This window comes from Mustela nivalis, assembly GCF_964662115.1.
Source record: "Mustela nivalis genome assembly, chromosome: 10".
In the NCBI taxonomy this organism is placed as follows: domain Eukaryota; kingdom Metazoa; phylum Chordata; class Mammalia; order Carnivora; family Mustelidae; genus Mustela; species Mustela nivalis.
This window is the reverse complement of record NC_139029.1, coordinates 78,228,275-78,246,577: the sequence shown is the minus strand read 5'-3', so window position 1 is coordinate 78,246,577 and position 18,303 is coordinate 78,228,275. Positions and strand designations below refer to the sequence as shown.

At 42.9% G+C, this 18,303-nt stretch overlaps 1 protein-coding gene and 1 long non-coding RNA gene across 7 annotated transcripts in view; one reads left to right on the top strand and one right to left on the bottom strand.

The window, feature by feature from the left end:
• The window catches only part of SLC44A3 (solute carrier family 44 member 3), a 119,171-nt gene that overhangs the window by 56,981 nt on the left and 43,887 nt on the right, over positions 1–18,303 (bottom strand). For all 6 annotated transcript variants that reach the window (XR_014300069.1, XR_014300070.1, XR_014300071.1 and 3 more), the window contains exons 10-12: positions 14,440–14,605; positions 4,317–4,473; positions 1,668–1,754 (exon numbers count right to left, since the gene is read on the bottom strand). Coding sequence is in view for 2 of the 6 variants with exons in the window: in XM_082688742.1 (XP_082544868.1) it covers positions 1,668–1,754; positions 4,317–4,473; positions 14,440–14,605 (410 nt within the window). In the remaining 4 variants the exon portion in view is untranslated. The remainder of the gene's footprint in view (positions 1–1,667; positions 1,755–4,316; positions 4,474–14,439; positions 14,606–18,303) is intronic.
• On the top strand, positions 4,617–8,774 carry LOC309843339. Its single transcript, XR_014300075.1, has 3 exons — positions 4,617–5,783; positions 6,205–6,353; positions 7,862–8,774. It is a non-coding gene; the product is annotated as an uncharacterized lncRNA (long non-coding RNA).

Below are 18,303 nucleotides of genomic sequence, written 5' to 3'. Positions count from 1 at the left end.
ACAGTGAGAGGGGATGGCCAATCAACTTTAGGGCCTTATGGGACCCTGTGGCCAACATATTTGGATATCAGTGGTCCCAATGCTTTCATCTTTCTAGTTTATCATGTTTCTTAGCCTTGATTTTCATGACCAGATATATTTTATCAGAGTATATTTTTGTCATGCATCTCAAAGTCTTTGCAGACTAAGTTGGTGTCTGGATGTGTGCACACAGTTCTAGGAAGAGAGAAGCTGGCATATCACATCCATGATAAATAAGACAGTCATAAGGTCTGGTTTCACTTGCTATACAACTCACTATTCTGAAAGGGGCTAATTACTTTTTAATTTTATTTATTTATTTGAGAGAGAGAAAGAGCGAGAGAGTACGAGCAGGGGGAGCAGCAGAAGGAAAGGAGGAAGCAGGCTTCCCACTGAGCAAGGAGCCCGATGCAGGGCTGGATCCCAGGACCCCAAGATCATGACCTGAGCAGAAGGCGGACACTTAACCACCTCAGCCCCCCAATGGCCCAGGTACTATGATATTTTACTATGCTTTATGCTGGCTTAAAGCAAACTGAATTAAAACAAAATACACTCTAAAATGAACTCGAGATTTTTTTAGCGCCTAAAAATAGAGTTTTACACTATTAAGACCACACTTTACCCTGAAAAATGAAAGGTATTCTTAAAACCACTTATAGTAAGATGTTAAAAACAGATGGTCTAATTAGTCCTTTTACTAATTATATTTATATAATATAATTATATAAATATAATATAATTATAAAATATAATTATATTTACTAATTATATTTATTAGGAAGAGGGGCAATAATAAGAAATACTTTGCTAAGTGAGATTTCTGTGGACTTTTAAATTATAAAAGCTGACTTAGAAAAATACTGTTTTCTGTAAATTTGGCTGAGGGCTATTAATTTCTGAAATTATCTACAGAAAAGCGTAACATATACTTAAGTGTCCATCAATTTGAAAGACTCAAGAAAAAAAATGTGAAATCCAAACAACTGCAGTATATAATTTTTTCTGATTTTTAAAGGAATATTTATAGCTTGAAAGAGAAAAGCTGGTGAAATATATAAAAACCAGACAAGCAATTCTTTTCCTATTTCAGGAAAATTACATACAGTTCTTAAAGAAGACATTGACAATTAGCCCTCAGTTGACACATACTCATTATGCTAGAATTTCTAAAAACTCCTCCCCTTTTTATTTCTGAGAAGGGAAACACATTTCCTTCAGAATTGGAAGAATGGTTTTAATGACCTATATAATCTATAGCTCAGAAGCAAGATCCATCAGACAGCCTGTTTTCCTCTGGTCAAAGCTAAGAATAACTTCCACATTTTTAAATGGTTGGGGAAAAAAAAATCAAAAGAATGACAGCATTTCTTGACAGGTCAAAATGACATGAAATTCACATTTCAGTGTCCATAAAGGTTTTTCTGGAATGCAGTCATGCCCATTCATTAGTACTTGGTCTGTGGCTGCCTTCCTACCACCACGGCAGAGTTGAGTAGTTACAACTGAGACTGAATGGCCCCCATGCCTGAAATATTCCTACAGTCTGGCCTTGCCCAGAAAAATTTGCCGACCCCTGACCTAAGAGATGGAGTCCACTGGAGGGCCCCTCTGTGTGTCCTTGGGGCATGCGGCAGTAGACATACCTGGCTGAACTGACGCAGGCATTTGTCCAGACACCAGGAACAGCAGAAGCAGTGTCTGCACACACATCTGGACCACGGACCACGCTGCTGGAATTGGGATCAGAACCAAACGAACAGAGTCAGAAATAGAGAAAGAAAGAAGCAGGCAGTTTCTGCAGACACATAGTCCAAGTTTCTAACTTGGAGATTTATGTACCTGGGGAGGCACTTGGTGTGGGAGATGTCCTTCCATTCTGCACATGCTACTACTACGACTAATTATTACCACGATTATCGCTGAGGGTGAAGCTTCTCTTCTGTGGGCTTACCTTGTGATGATTGCTGGTGACCTCAGCAAAACCAGAAATGGGTTAGTCCATATTTACTAGCAAAGGTAAACTAGGCATTCTGGTTCTAGTTCAAAAAAACCAAACAAACAACTCTTTCCATCTTCCCCTAAATATTGTCAGTGATAAAATTTGCTTTTTCAAACCAGTTTGTGTTCTTGAAAAATCCACTACCTAAAGATCGTGAAACAAATAATACATTGTAGATACTAATTATGTGCCCATATAAAAAAAGGAATCAAGTTTGACTTTCTTTGCAGGAAAAAAAAAAATCCCACACAGAGATTTTTTAGGGCTAAATTTCAAGGGACAAATTAGTCCTTCGACATGTAATTTGGACATAGCATAGCTCAAGAGTGAATAAAACTCTTGGAGGAGGGGTGATTGAATGTGTCCCACTGACTGCCCAGAGTTAAAAAAACAAACAACAAAAAAATCAAATCCCTTTAAACAATCCTGAAAATAGTCCTCTCTTGAAGACCCCAGAAGTAACTCAGCCTTATATGGACATTTTCTTGTCCCAGTGTTAACTCAATTGGATGAAACTTGATCTGGACACTTTTCAGCCTGGCTGTGGTTGTGAATGAGCCATTTCATGTAGGAAAGATCACACTGCAGTGGTGAGAAGTGTTTAAGTAGTAGACACAGTGTGGGGGAAAACCATGTCTTTTTAACTGAAGAAAGCAGTGAGATCACGAAAGGGGAGTTTGGCCCCCTGATCCTGCTGGGATCTCAGAAGTGATAAATAACCTTGTGGACCCCTGCCACAGAGACCAGTCACTAACACCTCTTTTAGATTGATGGAAGGCTGCTGGCCCAGAGTTTAAGGAGCCTAGCTCTAAGAAGGATGGCGAGGTTCTCTAGTGCTCATTAATTTGTGATTATCTATTGCCAATGCATACAATGAATATATTTAAAATAGAAATATGTTCTACTCTTCAAAAAGTTCTTCTTGAAGGCGCCTGGGTGGCACAGTGGGTTAATAAGCCTCTGCTTATTAACCTTATTAACAACCTTCAGCTCAGGTTGTGATCCCAGGGTCCTGGGATCGAGCCCCGCATCCGGCTCTCTGCTTAGCGGGGAGCCTGCTTCCCCCCACCCCTTCTGCCTGCTTCTCTACCTACTTGTGATTTCTCTCTCTGTCAAATAAATAGATAAAATCCTTAAAAAGAGAAAATCCTTCTTGAAATTGAAGGATCAAAGTACAAAATGCAGGAGCCAGAGTAGCTAGGTTTGGCTTGGAACTGGAATGCCTCTGCAAGTCACCAAAATGCATACATTTTTCCATCGCTTGAAATGTAGCCCTGAGAATCTCACTATAGGATTTATTTCCAAAAAATGACAAACTTGATTCTTTTTTAATGTGGGCACGTAATTAGTATCTGCAGGGCAATCTTTCAATAGAAATACAAGAAAATACAATCAGGGCAAGTCCTTAGCATGTATTTCATGATAAGGAAGCTAGATAGTTTTATGTGAAATTCAACCCATTATTCCTAATTCATGTACCAATCTTAAGCCTTGATTAGACACTTAAAAACATCAAACAATTTTAAAATATAGGAATAAACCCGCATGTAGAATTTCCCCAATTTATGTGCTCTTTAGTAAGGACACAGACCCACGTCCAAAAGGTTGGAACCAGGTAAACTTGTGAAAACTCTGATCAAGTCACAAACACTGAGGTGGGGGTGGGTAAGGGATTAACATTGTGTGAGAACAGAAAAGTTGGGAAAAGTCCAGACTTCCCTTGTTTGGTAAGCCAGAAATACCATGAGAACAGCTGTTTTCCTGGTGTTCTGGTTTCCACTGGCATTCATAACCAAATGTGCATGGAAATAAAAACCAGGGAGGAGAAAAACCCCCAGGCACAAAAGCTCTACAGTTTTCTGTCTTTTGAGCTGAGATTTAGGTCAGCTTGTCCACTTCTCACTCTTAAGCACATTTTCTCTCCCTGTCTCTCTCTCACATACACACACGTGCGTGTGCACGCACACACACATTCTCTCTCCCACTCACTTATTAAAACTACCCTCCCCACTCCGCACCAGTCACTTCCCACAGCACCCTCTAGGAAACAGAAAAGGAATATTTTAGCTTTAAAAGAGAAACAAACTAATATTATTCCTATCTCATAGTATATTTTTTTACTCAAACAAACAAACAAACAAACAAACAAACAGGATAAGTGTTCACAGAAACAATGGCCACTGCCGTGGGTCCACAGTCCTGTCCTGGGACCTGCTGCAGCTGCCCAATGATTACCTTTTCTGCCGCCGCCCCCCCAACACCCTCTGCCCTCTGCACTTAGGGACAGACTTACCTTGCCCTCCAGAGCGCTGGAAATGTACACAAGAATGGTTCTTGGAATCCTTGTCACAGTGATTAAAAATGACCCTTTTATGGCTGTTCCTTGATGGTAGCGGAAAAGAATGGAAAGAGACCAAAGGATTGGGCGATCAGGGGGGTCATTTTTATTTCTGGGAAGAGAGGGAAAAAAGACAGCACTTAAAAAACACCATTTAAAACTTCTCTGGTTCAAATTATCAACAGTGATGATTTATAAATGCAATAAGCAGTAACGCAATAAGCATTTGGCAAAGCTTTCATACTCATTGGTAGCGAAGGTTAAATTATTTCTTGGACTGACTTCTTGTCATGCCACTCAATGCTACAAACAAACAAAAAGGAAAATTAAAAAAAAAAATACTGAGGAATGAAAATAAACAAGCTTCCCTCTTTATCATGCCTCCCCTCCCCCAAATCCTGTAAGTTTTCTCTTAATCTCATTTTCCCTTTCGGAAGTTTAAGTCTATAATCATTCCCAAGGTCTACCTTACATATGTAAAAATTGCCAGCATTGGCTTGGTGATTAAAATCACCACCAAATCATGTGACCAGGAAGGGCAGCCACAGGGACACCAGTGAGCTCCAGCTTGACGTGAAAGGGACAGAAAGTTCCAGCTCCCGCACAGCTCCAGGCTCCTAAAATCCAGCTGATTTCTACTCTGCTCTTTAAAGGTCACTTCAGTGTAAATCATTTGTGGAACGTGTCATGACACAGCAACCAAGAACGCAAAAGCCAGTTTCCCAAGCAGAGGGGAAACAAAAAGTGAAAAAGAACAGAATAGGCATGGCCTTCACCCTACCCCAAACCTGAAAGATAACACAAAGGCGGGAGGGCCGGAGGGCCGGCGCCACCCCTCCCCTGACCCTCTCAATTCCTGCTGGTGCCAGTTCTAGAAAATGAGGCCCTTTCCGAGAAGCCACCTCTGATTCAAGTGAAGCTTGGTTACTTCATAATGGATTATGCTACAACGCGCTCTGGTTGCTAATAAGTCACTATGAATTAAGGTTCTGACAAGAGCCTAGGTTTTGAGGGAGAAAACGGAACGTGGCCAGAAATGTCTCAAGAGCTGGCAAAAGGGCTGTCTTTTGCTGTTACTGAAATCATCCAGGAAGGAAAGGAGAACCCGAAAGTCCTATTGGGAGGAGAGAACCCGTGATCCAGTCGCCCCACAAAAAGGATGATGTGTGTTTCAACTCAGTATTACTGAAAATAGGAAATACCAGGGAAACTATTGCTGATATGAATTCATGCTGGTCTGATAAACTAGAACAGTGGTATCGGCCAGGAAACTCTGACATGGTTTTTCCCTTTCCTCAGCTTTTTTTTTTTTTTAAAAAGGAAGAATGTTTACTTTTCCATTTAGGAGATTTACGTGCCTTAGAACTTATTAGAGCGTCGAGAGGATACAGGGAAAAGAGGACAGCACCTGCTTTCCATCTGGTAAGGAAACAAAGTGATTCACAGGCCACTGTGAGGGGGGCTCTGGGGTCTGGTCTTCCGGGTGTTGAAGTCTCGGCTTCAGCATCCTCGTTCTGAGAACATTTCCCCGGGAGGGGACCAACCATTTCGGGCAGCAGCGTGACTGCCGTAGTCTGTGACACTCTCTGGTTGTCACTCCAGGCTCTCCGGGGCTTGGCTGGAAGAGGATGCCTCAGTTCCAGAAGTTGGGTTATCATGTGGTGAGAGAAACAACTTATAAAGAAGGCTCTTCCAACTCAGGCTGGCTGGTGGAGACAGGAGTCATTAAATACACCCCCCCACATGCCCCCAATTAGAAACCATCCTACAGAAAAGGGTTAAACAAGCAGAGTGTCTCTGAGGCCTCCACCTTGTCTTCTTAGACCTTTCTCCATGTTCAAAGGTAACATCGCCCTGCCGTGCCTCCCCAGGTGTGTTTGTGGCCACCACCTTCATCTCTGCCTCCTTCACAAGCAGCAGAACCTGTCCTCAGGAAGAGGACCTGATTATATCCGATGAAGCTTAAAATGATACTCATCTCTGGATTTCACGGTATTCTGAGAACTGGCTTGCGGGAGGGCAATGTAGCACTGGGCGTGTCAGGCAACCTGGGGCTGAGCTGAGGAAGCCGGGGCTTTCCGGCAGGTCTGCCTGTGTCCCCAGGCCATACTGGACCTGCCTGTGTCCCCAGGCCATACTGCGTGTGCAGCACCTTCCACCCCGCTTCTGTGGCAGTGGCATAAGGAAGAACTGGGGGAGTGAGAGAGTAGGTGACTCTACAATGCGTCCCTCGCCCGGCCCTGGGAACCGGTGTCCCCTTCATTTTAAACTTGTGGCTGTCTTGTGGAAGCCGGAGCCCCAGGACACCATAGCAACTCAAGGCGCTAAGCAGAGGCTCTAACCGTCCCCTCCATCTGAGTCCTGTGGCGGCTCTGGGTCACAGCCCACTAGGGTTGTGCGGCAACCACTCGTCCCTCGGACAACACGGCATCAGGCCCAGCAAGCAACTTCAGCATCCCAGAGGCAAGTGTCAGCGGCAGGTGACTCCGGCCAAGGGCTGAGGACTCAGCAACAGTATGGGGGTGTAACTCTGTGCAGAGGCTCCTGGACAAGGACCAGCCTGAACGGGAGGGACGGCCGCCTGTATAAATCCGGTCCCCAGCAAACGGGTGCTGTGTGGTCCCCGAAGAGACCACCCTTTCCTGATGTTTCTTTCAGCAACATCACCGTACGGTCCATCTTTCCAACCCTCCAGAAAAAGGAGATTGTCTTTATTACGAAGAACAGGATTCTGTAGCCGTCCCCGGTGACGCTGGCTAGGGTTAGGAAACCCATCTGTCTCCCGCCTAAATCCCACAGGCTCGGCTATTCACCCAGCCCCTGGCTGCCTGCTCAGCCAGTTGAGAGCAGCTGGAAACCATCTCTGGAATATCTAAAATCGATGATGAAGTCATGCCTCAAGCGTCCCTTCTCCGAGTTGAACGGTTCTAGTTCCTTCCTCTCACCACCCCTCGCCACATCTTTATGGCTCTCTGTGGACCCCTCATCAAGTGAATGGTTGTAAAAGAGAAATTTTACAGGTCGCTGTATCCTGACGCTTGATGGTCTCTGTGTGACGTCTTCAGCTCTCACGATGCTTACTTACATCCATGACAAAGATGAACGCAGGCAGGTTAACCCCCACCCCCACCCCCGGAGTGCAGGCCAGAACATGAGATCTTGTCAGCCTTGGGACGAGGAAAAACCTTAAGGTTTCCAAAATTTGGCACCATGTAAAAAAGAAAGCAGAACTCCTTAATAAAGAAATAGTGCTCTAAGTTAGTCGACATACATTTTGGTTTTATCAAAGTAATATGTAAATATCTTAAGTCAAATAGCACGAGGCTAATGAGAGAAGACAGGCGTTTGCTTTCCCACTGCTCATTTTCTTTCCCTAGAGGTCATACGTTAGCTATTTCTTCTGTAACTTCCCCCACACTTCCAAATTACGTGTTCTTTCTGCCATGAGTTTTTTTCTGCTTCTGATATTGTCTACTGAATTCTCACTCTTTTTTTTTTAGAGGTGGTGGCGAGGGGCAGAAGAAAAGGGAGAGAGAGAATCCCAAGCAGGTTCCACAAGTAGCCGGAGGCCAGTGTGGGTGGGGCTTCATCTCTGGGCCCTGAGATCATGACTGAGCCAAAACTGAGAGTCAGACACTCAACTGGCTGAGCCACCCAGGCGCCAGACTTCTCACTTTGAAACATGTCTGTCAATTGTTTATCTTATACAACCTAAACATTTTCCCATTCTCTCCTTCTTCTCAACAGATTTATACTGAAGTTTTTAGAGTTTTTCCTCTGCTTTATTGAGATATAATTGACATAAGACATTCTGTAAGTTTAAGGTGTACGATGTGTTGATCTGATATATTGCAAAATGGTTACCACTACAGCACTAGCTAACACCTCCCCTACGTCACAGAATTACATTTCTTTATTGTGGTAAGAGCATTTATGTTCTACTCTCTCAGCAACTGTCAAGTATATGATACAGTCTTATTAACCACCATCACCATGCGGGACATTAGATCCCTAGAACTTATTCATGTTAACTTGAAGTCTGTACCCTCTAACCAGCATCAGGCCATTTCCCGCAGCTGCAACCCCAAGCCCTATTAGTTACCACTCTACTGTTGCTAAGTTTCTACCATTTTCGCTTTTTTACATTCTGCATATTACAGTATTTATCTTTCTCTGACTTATTTCGCTTAGCACAATGCTCTCAAGGTCCATCCACATTTTCACAACTGTCAAGATTTTCTTCTTTCTCATGGATGATTAAAATGCCATTGTGTGTGTGTGTGTGTGTGTGTGTATGTGTGTGTGTACCACATCTTCTTTATTTAGTCATCTGTTGATACTTGATCAACATGTGGGTTGTTTCCATAACTTGGCATTGTGAATAATGTTACAATAAACGTGGGAGTGCAAATATTTCTTTGAGATCCTATTTTCATTTCCTTTGGATATATACCTAGAAGTGGGATTGCTGGATCATAAGGTAGTTCTATTTTTAACTTTTTGAGGAAGCTCCATACTGTTTTCCACAGTGACTGCACCAGTTTGCATTCCCACCTACAGTGCACAGGGGTTCTCTCTTCTCCACACCCCTGCCAACACTTGTTATCTCTTATCTTTTGATGACATCCATTCTAACAGGTGTGAGATGATATCTCCTTATGGTTTTGATTTGCATTTCCCTGATGATGAGTGATGCTGAACACCTTTTCATGTACCTCTTGGTTATTTGAATGTCTTCTTTGGAAAGATAATGTATGTTGTTCCTCTGCCCATTTTTTAACTGGATTTTTTTTAAGAGGTGAACTTTATTTATTTATGTGTTAAATCTGTACATTTCTTGTTTCCTTTTTTGGAAAGATTTTATTTTAGAAAGAGAGGAAGAGCGTGCTCATGTAAGTGGGTGGGAAGTGCAGAGGGAAAGAAGGAGAGGCAGAAAATCTCAAGCAGACTCCGTGCTGAGTGAGGAGCCCGACGCTGGGCTCTATACGAGCCTGAGATTGAGACCTAGATGAGACCAACTGCCCAAGCCACTCGGGCACCCCTTTGCTTATCTTCTTTTTTAAAGATGTTATTTATTTGAGAGAGACAGAGGGAGAGCATGCGTGGGCTAGGGTCAGAGGGATAGGCAAACCCCCCACTGACTGGGAGCCTGACTCAGGGCTCGATCCCAGGACCTTCAGATCACGACCTGAGCTGAAGTCAGATGCTTACCTAAGCCACCTAGGTGCCCCTATTTGTTTTTTTAGAAAGAGAGAAAAACAGAGCATGCATGAGTGGGATATGGAGTAGAGAGACAGTAGAAGAGGGAGAAGGGAATCTTAAGCAGGCTCCACAAGTGTGGAGTTCAGTCTGGAGCTTGATCTCATGACTCTGGGATCATGACATGGGCCAAAATTTAGAGCCAGACACTGCATCAGTGAGCCACCCAAGCACCCCTTTAGTGGAGTTTTTGTCGTTATCGGATTATATGAGTTCTTTATATATAAATATAAAGAATATTAACTTCTTATGAGATATATGATGTGCAAATATTTTTTTCCATTTTATAGGTTGCTTCTCATTTTGTTTTGTTTTGTTTTTTACTGTGCAGAGGAGCTGAACAATCTATACCCTGGAAACTACAAGACTTTGATGAAAGAAACTGAAGAAGACACAAATAGATATTTTGTGAATCAATAGAATTCATATTATTAAAATCAAAAGAATTCATATTATTAAAATAGCCATACTATCAACACCATATATAGATTCAATGCACTGCCCATCAAAATTCCAATGACATTTTTCACAGAAAAAGAAAAGGCAGTTTTAAAAATTTGTGCGGTATTAGAAAAGATCCTAAATAGCCAAATCAGTCATGAGAAAGAAGAACCAGCTGGAGGCATCACACTGAATTACGTTGCAAAGGGGTAGTAATCAAAACAGTGTGGCACTGGCATAAAAATGACATATAGATTGGTGGAACAGAATCAAGAGCCCAGAAAGGGAAAAGAATAGTCCTTTAATAAATGGTATTGGGAAGGGATGCCTGGGTGGCTCAGTTGGTTAAGCAGCTGCCTTCGGCTCAGGTCATGATCCCAGCGTCCTGGGATCGAGTCCCACATGGGGCTCCTTGCTCCGCAGGGGGCCTGCTTCTCCCTCTGACTCTGCCTGCCTCTCTGTCTGCCTGTGCTCGCTCTCGCTCGCTGTCTCTCTGACAAATAAATAAATAAAATCTTTAAAAAAAAAAATAAAATAAAATAAATGGTGTTGGGAAAACTGGATAGCTACATACAGAAGAATGAAATTACACCTGTATCTTACACTTCTCACAAAAATTAATTTGGAGTGGTTTAAAGACTGAACCAGAGGAACTGAAACCATTTAACTAAAGATAACATAGGGAAAAAGCTCCTTGGCTTTGGCAATAATTTTTTGAATATGAGATAAAAGCATAGCCAGAAACGCAAAAATTAATAAGTGATAATAAAAAGCTCTGCACAGTAAAAAACCAAAAACCAAAAAAAAAAAAAAACACAACAAGAAAAAAAAAAAAAAAACCAAAACCAAAAACCAAAAAAAAAAACAAAAAAAAAAAAACACCCCACAAAATGAAAGTCAACTTGTGAAATGGGAAATTTATTCCTAAGTATTTTATTGTTCTTGATGCTATTGTAAATGGGATTGTTTTATTTTTCAGATATTTTGTTGTTCTAGAAATGCAACTGTTTTTGGTATGTTGATTTTGTATCCTGCAACTTTACTGAATCCACTGATTAGTTTTAATAGTTTTTAGCGGAGGTTTTAGGCTTTTTCTATTTATAAGATCGTATCATCTGCAAACAAGGACATTTTACTTCTTCCTCTCTGATTCGGATGGATACCTTTTATTTCTTCGTCTTGCTCTGGCCAGGACTCCTAGCACTATACTGAACAGGAGTGGTGAGAGCAGGCACTCTCGTCTTGCTCCTATCTTAGAGGAAAAACTTTCAATCTTTTACCACTGAGTATGTTTCGGTCAATGTTTAGTGTTTACAATATCAGTACATTAGTAACATTCACAATGATCCAAGTAGTATTTTCTTTTAAAAAATTATGTATTTATTTATTTTTGTTGGGGTATAAACCAAGTAGTGTGTTCTGATTATAGTTCCTTTCCTATACAACTTTTGGGTTTTCCTGAAGTTAGTAACTGTTTCACATTTTTTACTTGCTTGGTTTCTCTAGGGCTTTATCAAATACTTCACCCAAGTGTAAATATTTTCTCTACTTGCTCAAACATATCTGGCATTCTCTTAGTTTCCTTTTTCTTTTTTTCCCTTGGAGACATGCCTCTGGGAGCCCACTGCTCTTCTGCTCCTCCTTTGACTGGGTGTTTTTTATACCTGCTTCATGGAAGCTACCCTTCTGGGAACTCCCTGTTCTTCTTTACTCTGCTGGATCACATTTCCTGAAACTCCTAGTTTCCTACGTGGCTTACTCATTCATTTCCGAGACCACCCTTTCCTAAGAAAGATGGGGAGCAAAATATTTTGGGATGTTGTGATCTTGAACATGACTTTATTCTCTTTTACCCTTGACTGAGAGCAGGAACAGGTATAGAGTTCTAGTTCTGAAAATAATCTCTCTTTAGAACTTTGAAAAGTTTGCTCCATTGTCTTCCTTTTTAAGAGCTGCTGTGGGACATCAGACCCCATTCTAGTTTTAGATCCTTTGCCTGTGATCTAATTTTCCCTTAGAAGCTTCTGGGATCTTCCCTTTACTCATGTCCTCTCGCTCTGGGAAATTTTCTTTGATAACTTCCTCCTTTCTCTTTCTTTTGTTCTCTATTTCTGGAACTCATATTAGTCAGATGTTCAGTCTCCAAAATGCAGCCTCTAACTTTTTATCCTTCCTTTATTTCCCATCTTTTTGTCTTTCTGTTCTACCTTCTGGAAAAACTCTTCAATTTTATATTTTAATCCTTCAGAAGAAAAATTCCACTTTTGCAATCACATTTTTAATGACTAAGAAATCTTTTTTCTTTTTTGTACTTATTTTATGGATGCAGTATTTCTTTGTTCTGAGGATATTACAGGTTTTTCTTTTTTTTTTTTTTTTTTGTAGGTTTCTTCTGTTGTCTGAATTGTCTTTATTTTCCCTAAATTCCCTTTGCTTGTTTTGTTCATTTAGGTCTTTTGCTTTACTAGAGGTTATCTGTGAATGTTGAATCATCATGGCTATCAATTCTTATTTAAGACTGAGGAGCTATAGCGTGAATTAAGTACAGCGTGAACTGGCGGCTCTGTATGAGGGGTGACATTTGCCTGGTGAGTTTCACTGTCTGTTCAGTCAAGGAATCATTTCATTCGGGGACCCCTCCCCCACCATATGGCATTATCTACGGGTCTTTACTTTGGGTTGGTAATTTCTCCAAAGAATCACCTAATCTCTTGCCAGGGGATATCAACCTGGCTGTCAACATCCTAGGAACTGAAACACAGAATACCCTTTAATGGTGGCCGTGGGGGTTCTCACTATTCAGTCTTTAGACTTTTACTTATGTCCTCTTCTTTCAGTACAGAGCCTTACCCCCAGCCTCAGCTGTGCCAGATACCCAAGTCTGGACCCTTTCTGCTTTACCCCTCCAGAAAGCAAAGATCTTATCTCCTGCTGTTTGGAGAAGGGGCTTAACTGTTCCTTAGGAAGACCTATAACTAACCTTCAAAAGTACATTTTACACTTGAATTCCTGCCCATCTAGGGTTTTTTTTTTTTTCACTCAGATCAGCCTGTCTTCCTTTCACCTCTTCTCTCAGCCAACACACACAGACGAGCGTGATCAGGTTTGTCTAGTCGGCTCAGTTGCTACTCATCCATCCTCTCTTCAGCTTCCAGCATTTGGTTGATATTTCTTTTCTCTGTCGTTTCCTACTGTCCCTGTACGTTTATGCCTCCTTCATTCTTTCATGGTTTGCGGGGAGGGGAGCTGGAGTAGGAAGAGGGATTAGAGGTCCAGGTAGACACTCACTAGAAGTCCAAACCAAAAGCCCCCACTGAAAATGCTTCGGTTTTGTGATTCTAAGGTAACATAAAAATCACTACTGTCAGACAGGTGTCACCTGCTGGCCAACACGGTTAGAATAATCTTTGTTCCCGTACTCAGGAGCAAGCAGCACACGCCACCCACCTCTAGCGGCTCAGAGGTTCTCAAAGCCAAGGCCTACAGGCCTGGTGTGCATCCCACGGTCTCTAATGATGAGGGCTCCCGAACAGCACCCCTGTATTAAAACCCACAGCGCTCCTTATTGTCGGGAGGTAATTGCTCCTTGGGATGAATCATCCCTGCCTGACTTTCTTACCCCCACGAATATTCATGCTTATCTGCTCATTTGGTCTGAGATCAGAGGAGGATCAACCCTATCGGGAATAAACTTCCTGTCCTCAGTCCAACCCTGTCATTGTCCTGGCCTGTTCAGTTTGCCTGCGGTTTTATCTTTGCCCTGTGGAGAGTCACACACACACACAACACACAAACGAGGTAAAAAGTTCGGGGGTGTGTGTGTCCTCAATTATTTTGATGAGGTAATGGGGTAGAAACACTTAAATAAGTATCAGGCTGAACAAAGAAGCAAGTAATTAATTCCCTAGTACTTAACAAGATGAACACGAATTGTATTTATAGTTGCCTACAATTTCCTTAGGCTTTAAAATTATTTTCTAAGAAAACATTTTCCCCATTTTACATAGGATAAAAGAATGCTCATAGAACTTACTGCAGCGTGTTCCAAACAGTTCAGTAATTTTCTTAGGTTTGAAGTCAATAAGAACGGATATTTACGTAAGTCATACTTTCCTTCCAGATGTCTTTCAATTCTAAGCAGTAGGATTACAACCCTGTTTTGCTTCCCTCTGAATTTTCTAGCTTAAGGCGAAAGAGCTTGGAAATGCGACAGATTTGAAGTATAATATTTCTTTTCACTACCAAACAAGCATCCTGGTCCAAATTTGACCTGCGTCTTTGATGCCTGCCAATCCCTTTTTAAAACTCCAAAGTACTTTTCGTGATATCTGACACGAAGCACGTAGACAAGTCAAGGGCAGTCACCCATTAGACCTACCTGTTGAAATAGCAAGTGACCAGCGCCCCGGCTACCATCATGTGCTGGCACGCGAGGATGAATTCGCTGGTCCAGATGAGGCCAATTAAATGGTACCACCACATGTACCGAATGCCTACGAGAGGCTGATATTCCACTTGGCCACCTTCAATAACCCGTGCAGCTCCTAAAGTTTAAAACACAAATATGCTTTATACCAGTGTTTGCCAAAGCATGTAAGACGGTTCACTAGGCCACTCTTCTCGGTGGCTGGCTGTTAGCATTCCCTAGACAAAAAGATACCAGAGTAAAGTTGGAAGTATCCAACCTCATTTGAGCTCTTCATAGCACACACAGAAAAATGGGACACAGGTTTAACTTCTGAGTACTATCAATAACCATATGCATAATGACTAATGGGTAGGCAATTTGCCAGACACTTGACCTATACTCTAACACTCATCCCACTCTGCAGTTATGAACACAGGTTTGGAAGTTTGGAAGAGCCAAGGAACTTTCATAAAGTCTCACCTGTTCATGATTAGTGGAAGAAGGAGATAAACTCTGACACACTAGATCCTAACATCTATGGTTTTTTTTTTTTAAAAAAAAACTTGTTATTAGGACCATAGCTGCTAGGATTATATTCTAGAACTCTACTACCCCCCAAGTTTAGAGTTTATAAATGAGACAAGACTCTCCATTTATTTCTAAGGGATTCATTTCAGAGTTCATTTCAAGGGCAAACTCTTCTAGTACATTTAAAATACCTACTGGGTCTCAGTGTTAATGTAGGTTTATATCTCAGCCTGAGCTGGGTAAGCTAGTCAGTCTCCTTAGGTATAATACCCATTTCCTGCTGGTGGGTTTGAATGAGATTACATGGTAAATGCTTAATATAGGGCCTGGTCTATAGAAAGTTCACTCCGTATGTGATAATGATTTTATTAAATTTAAGGAGCTCAATACTAGAGTAAACCAGGCCAGGAGGGTCACCCCAACAGGGCCCTGCCATTTACATGGCCAGTCCGTTTGATTTGCCCTCATCTGAGGAAGGCCCCAAATAAGCTCTGCAATTCAATTCCATTCAGGTTGGATTTAGTAAATCCAAATCCTAGCTCCGTGGCTCGGCGTGATTTCCAGATGTTTCCCCTACTATGTATTTAAAATTATTGTAACTATACTAACTACAATGCTAAAACTATCACAAGTCAGAAGATGGGCACTTCCGTCTTTAGCAAACCTACAACCTGAATGACATTTAAGGACTGTTTCATATTTTCTTTCTTAGCTATAAACTGGTTTTAGGTTCATAATTCCTGTGTCTAGAGACATTCACAAGAGGGTCTCTGTGGAGGAAGTGGGAGAAAGTAATAGTGATGTGAAGCAACCGGATTCCATGGACGGAGGCCGGCCTTCGGGCCTTAGGCCCTGCGTTCTGCTGAACAAGAGTCACATTGTGAGAAACAGTGGAGCGGCCTGATTTACAGAGAAGTTAATATTTTATTGAGCACTGGGCTCTTCCTGCCTGGGAGGCAATCTCTGTTTCAGGTATGGCACTGAGAAATGTTTATGCTTTTCCAAAATGGGTGTGTTTTAGAAAAGCACTCCCCGCGCTAAAGGAGGTGAGCCCCTCACCACGAATGCACGCACTGAGGTAGATCAGGTCGGGGGAGACTTGGAGAATCACTTTATGGAAGGTCAGAAGTGACCAGGGCCAGCCCACAAGCACATTCTACTTCCCGCAAGGTCAGGTCCTGGGGAGAGACGGCAGTTTCGCAAGCACAAGCCTAAAACGTCACACATGGTTCGGGGGTGGAGAATGTTGCCCCAGAACAGGAGGCATGCTTGCTTTGACAGATGAAAGGTAAATACGGAGCCCTGGCTGCTAAGGGTGGGGGGTGGTCTCTCTTCGTGACTGCCCTGCACCGTCAGGGGCACGCTCACACATTCCGGCTCGGCACACTGATGGCTATAGCGACTGGAGAGTGGCCAAAGTGGTAAGCCCAGATTGATACAAGCTGCCCACCCCTCAGCATTTTCCAGAGAAGCAGAACACCTATGTGATTCTGGTCACTGCTGTTTTAGAGTATCTTTGTCTCCTTCTTTGTTCCTCTGGTTCAGCCATATCAGGCTGTTTTCAGACTTTCCTTTAGGGCAGGGTTTCTCAACAAACCAATTCACATTTTGGTGCAGATAATTCCTCGTTGGGGCTGGGGGCGCTGCCCTGTGCCTTGTGGGATGTTTAGCATTCATCCTGACCTCTGCCCACAAATGCCAAGAGCAACCTCCCTCACCCCCTCCACTTAGGACAGCCCAAAAGGCCTCCGAACACTGCCAAATGCCACTTGGCCGGGACAGACCTACTGCTCAAAAACCTCTGCTTTACAGCAAACAATCTCTGAAAAATCAGGCGGCTCAGGCTTCGGGCTGAAAGCCTAGGAAACCGTGGTTACTGCCTGTGGGTGGGGCAGGCGCGTAAATGCTCGCAAGACTGCCCTCTCCTGGATGGCAGTGTCAGTGCAGGCAAGAGCCCTCCATCAGGACCGGCAGCTTTGTGGACGACTGTGACACTAGAGCGATCGCTCTTGTGTTAAGGGGAACTGGACTTCAGATAGATCCCAAACTATGAGGATCACAGGGATGATGGTGCAAAGGGCACTGAACTCGGAGAGGACTTGATCCCAGTCTCAGCTTTTGACACATGTGATAAGCAACCTGGGCCTCTGCTCTCTCCTTGTCCAGATGAAGAGGGTGGAAAAGACAAACCCTGAGGCAGTAGTTACAGCCTTGGGCTTGAGTCCCACAGGGTGAGATTCTTATCTCAGCACTGACCCCTAATGGCTGACCAGCCTCGGGCAGGTTATGGGACTTCATAACATCTCTGTTCCATCTCTTGCAATCTGAAGACACTAACACCAACTCCTTGCGTCCTTGGGGACCCTGACTGCCACACATGCAGCTGTTAAGAGGATTAAGTGGCTAAGACCCTGGGAAAAGCGAGTACGATACAGGGTTAGCTATAACCGAAGGATAGGTAGAGAGAATTCCAGCAGTGGAGTTAACAATATTTATTAAGCATCTACTCCATGTCGGAATGATGCTGGACATTAGCCATTAATGGAGGGAATATGAAAGATGCAAACAAATAATCAGAAAGAAGATACCATCTGAGTGACTATCAGGAACTCACATGTTGCTTTATTTGTCTACTCATCTCCCCTTCTTCTGAACTGTTTGTAAGTCCTCCTTGAACTCTAAGGGTTCCACCCCCACTCCGGACCATTGTCACTCTCTGTCAATGATCTTACTTCTGGTTTCTCTGAGGAAAGAGGAGCAATCAGAAAACTTCTGCCGGGGCCTACCTCCAACATCTACTTGCTGTCAGCAAGAGCCCATAGCCGGACCCCCACTTAATGGGATACACTGTCCGTGATCCCAAGGCGAACCCTTCCTCTGGATCTCCTCCTCGTCTACTGATGACAGCTCTTCAGCCATTCCCCTCCCTGCTTCCTCTATTCAAATGTATCTCTTAAGGAAATCATTAACCATCTTTCATCTTTAAAAAACAAAACAAAAACCAAACCTTCTCCTGGCTCTACTTCTCCAGCTTCCTTGCCATTTCTCTGTTCCTCTTTAAGGTTTTTTTAAGCTTATTTATTTATTTTAAAATAATCTCTGTACCCAAGGTGGGGCTCGAACTCATGACTCCAAGATCAAACATTGCTCACTCTTCTGAGCCAGCCAGGTGCCCCTCTGTTCCTCTTTATGGCCGAATTCCTCAAGATGGTACCTACTTACTCATTTCTATTCTTTTCTCCCTCTTTCCCTTAAACCCACTCCCATCACGATCCGCCCCTGACCGCCCCTGACCTCCCCTGACCT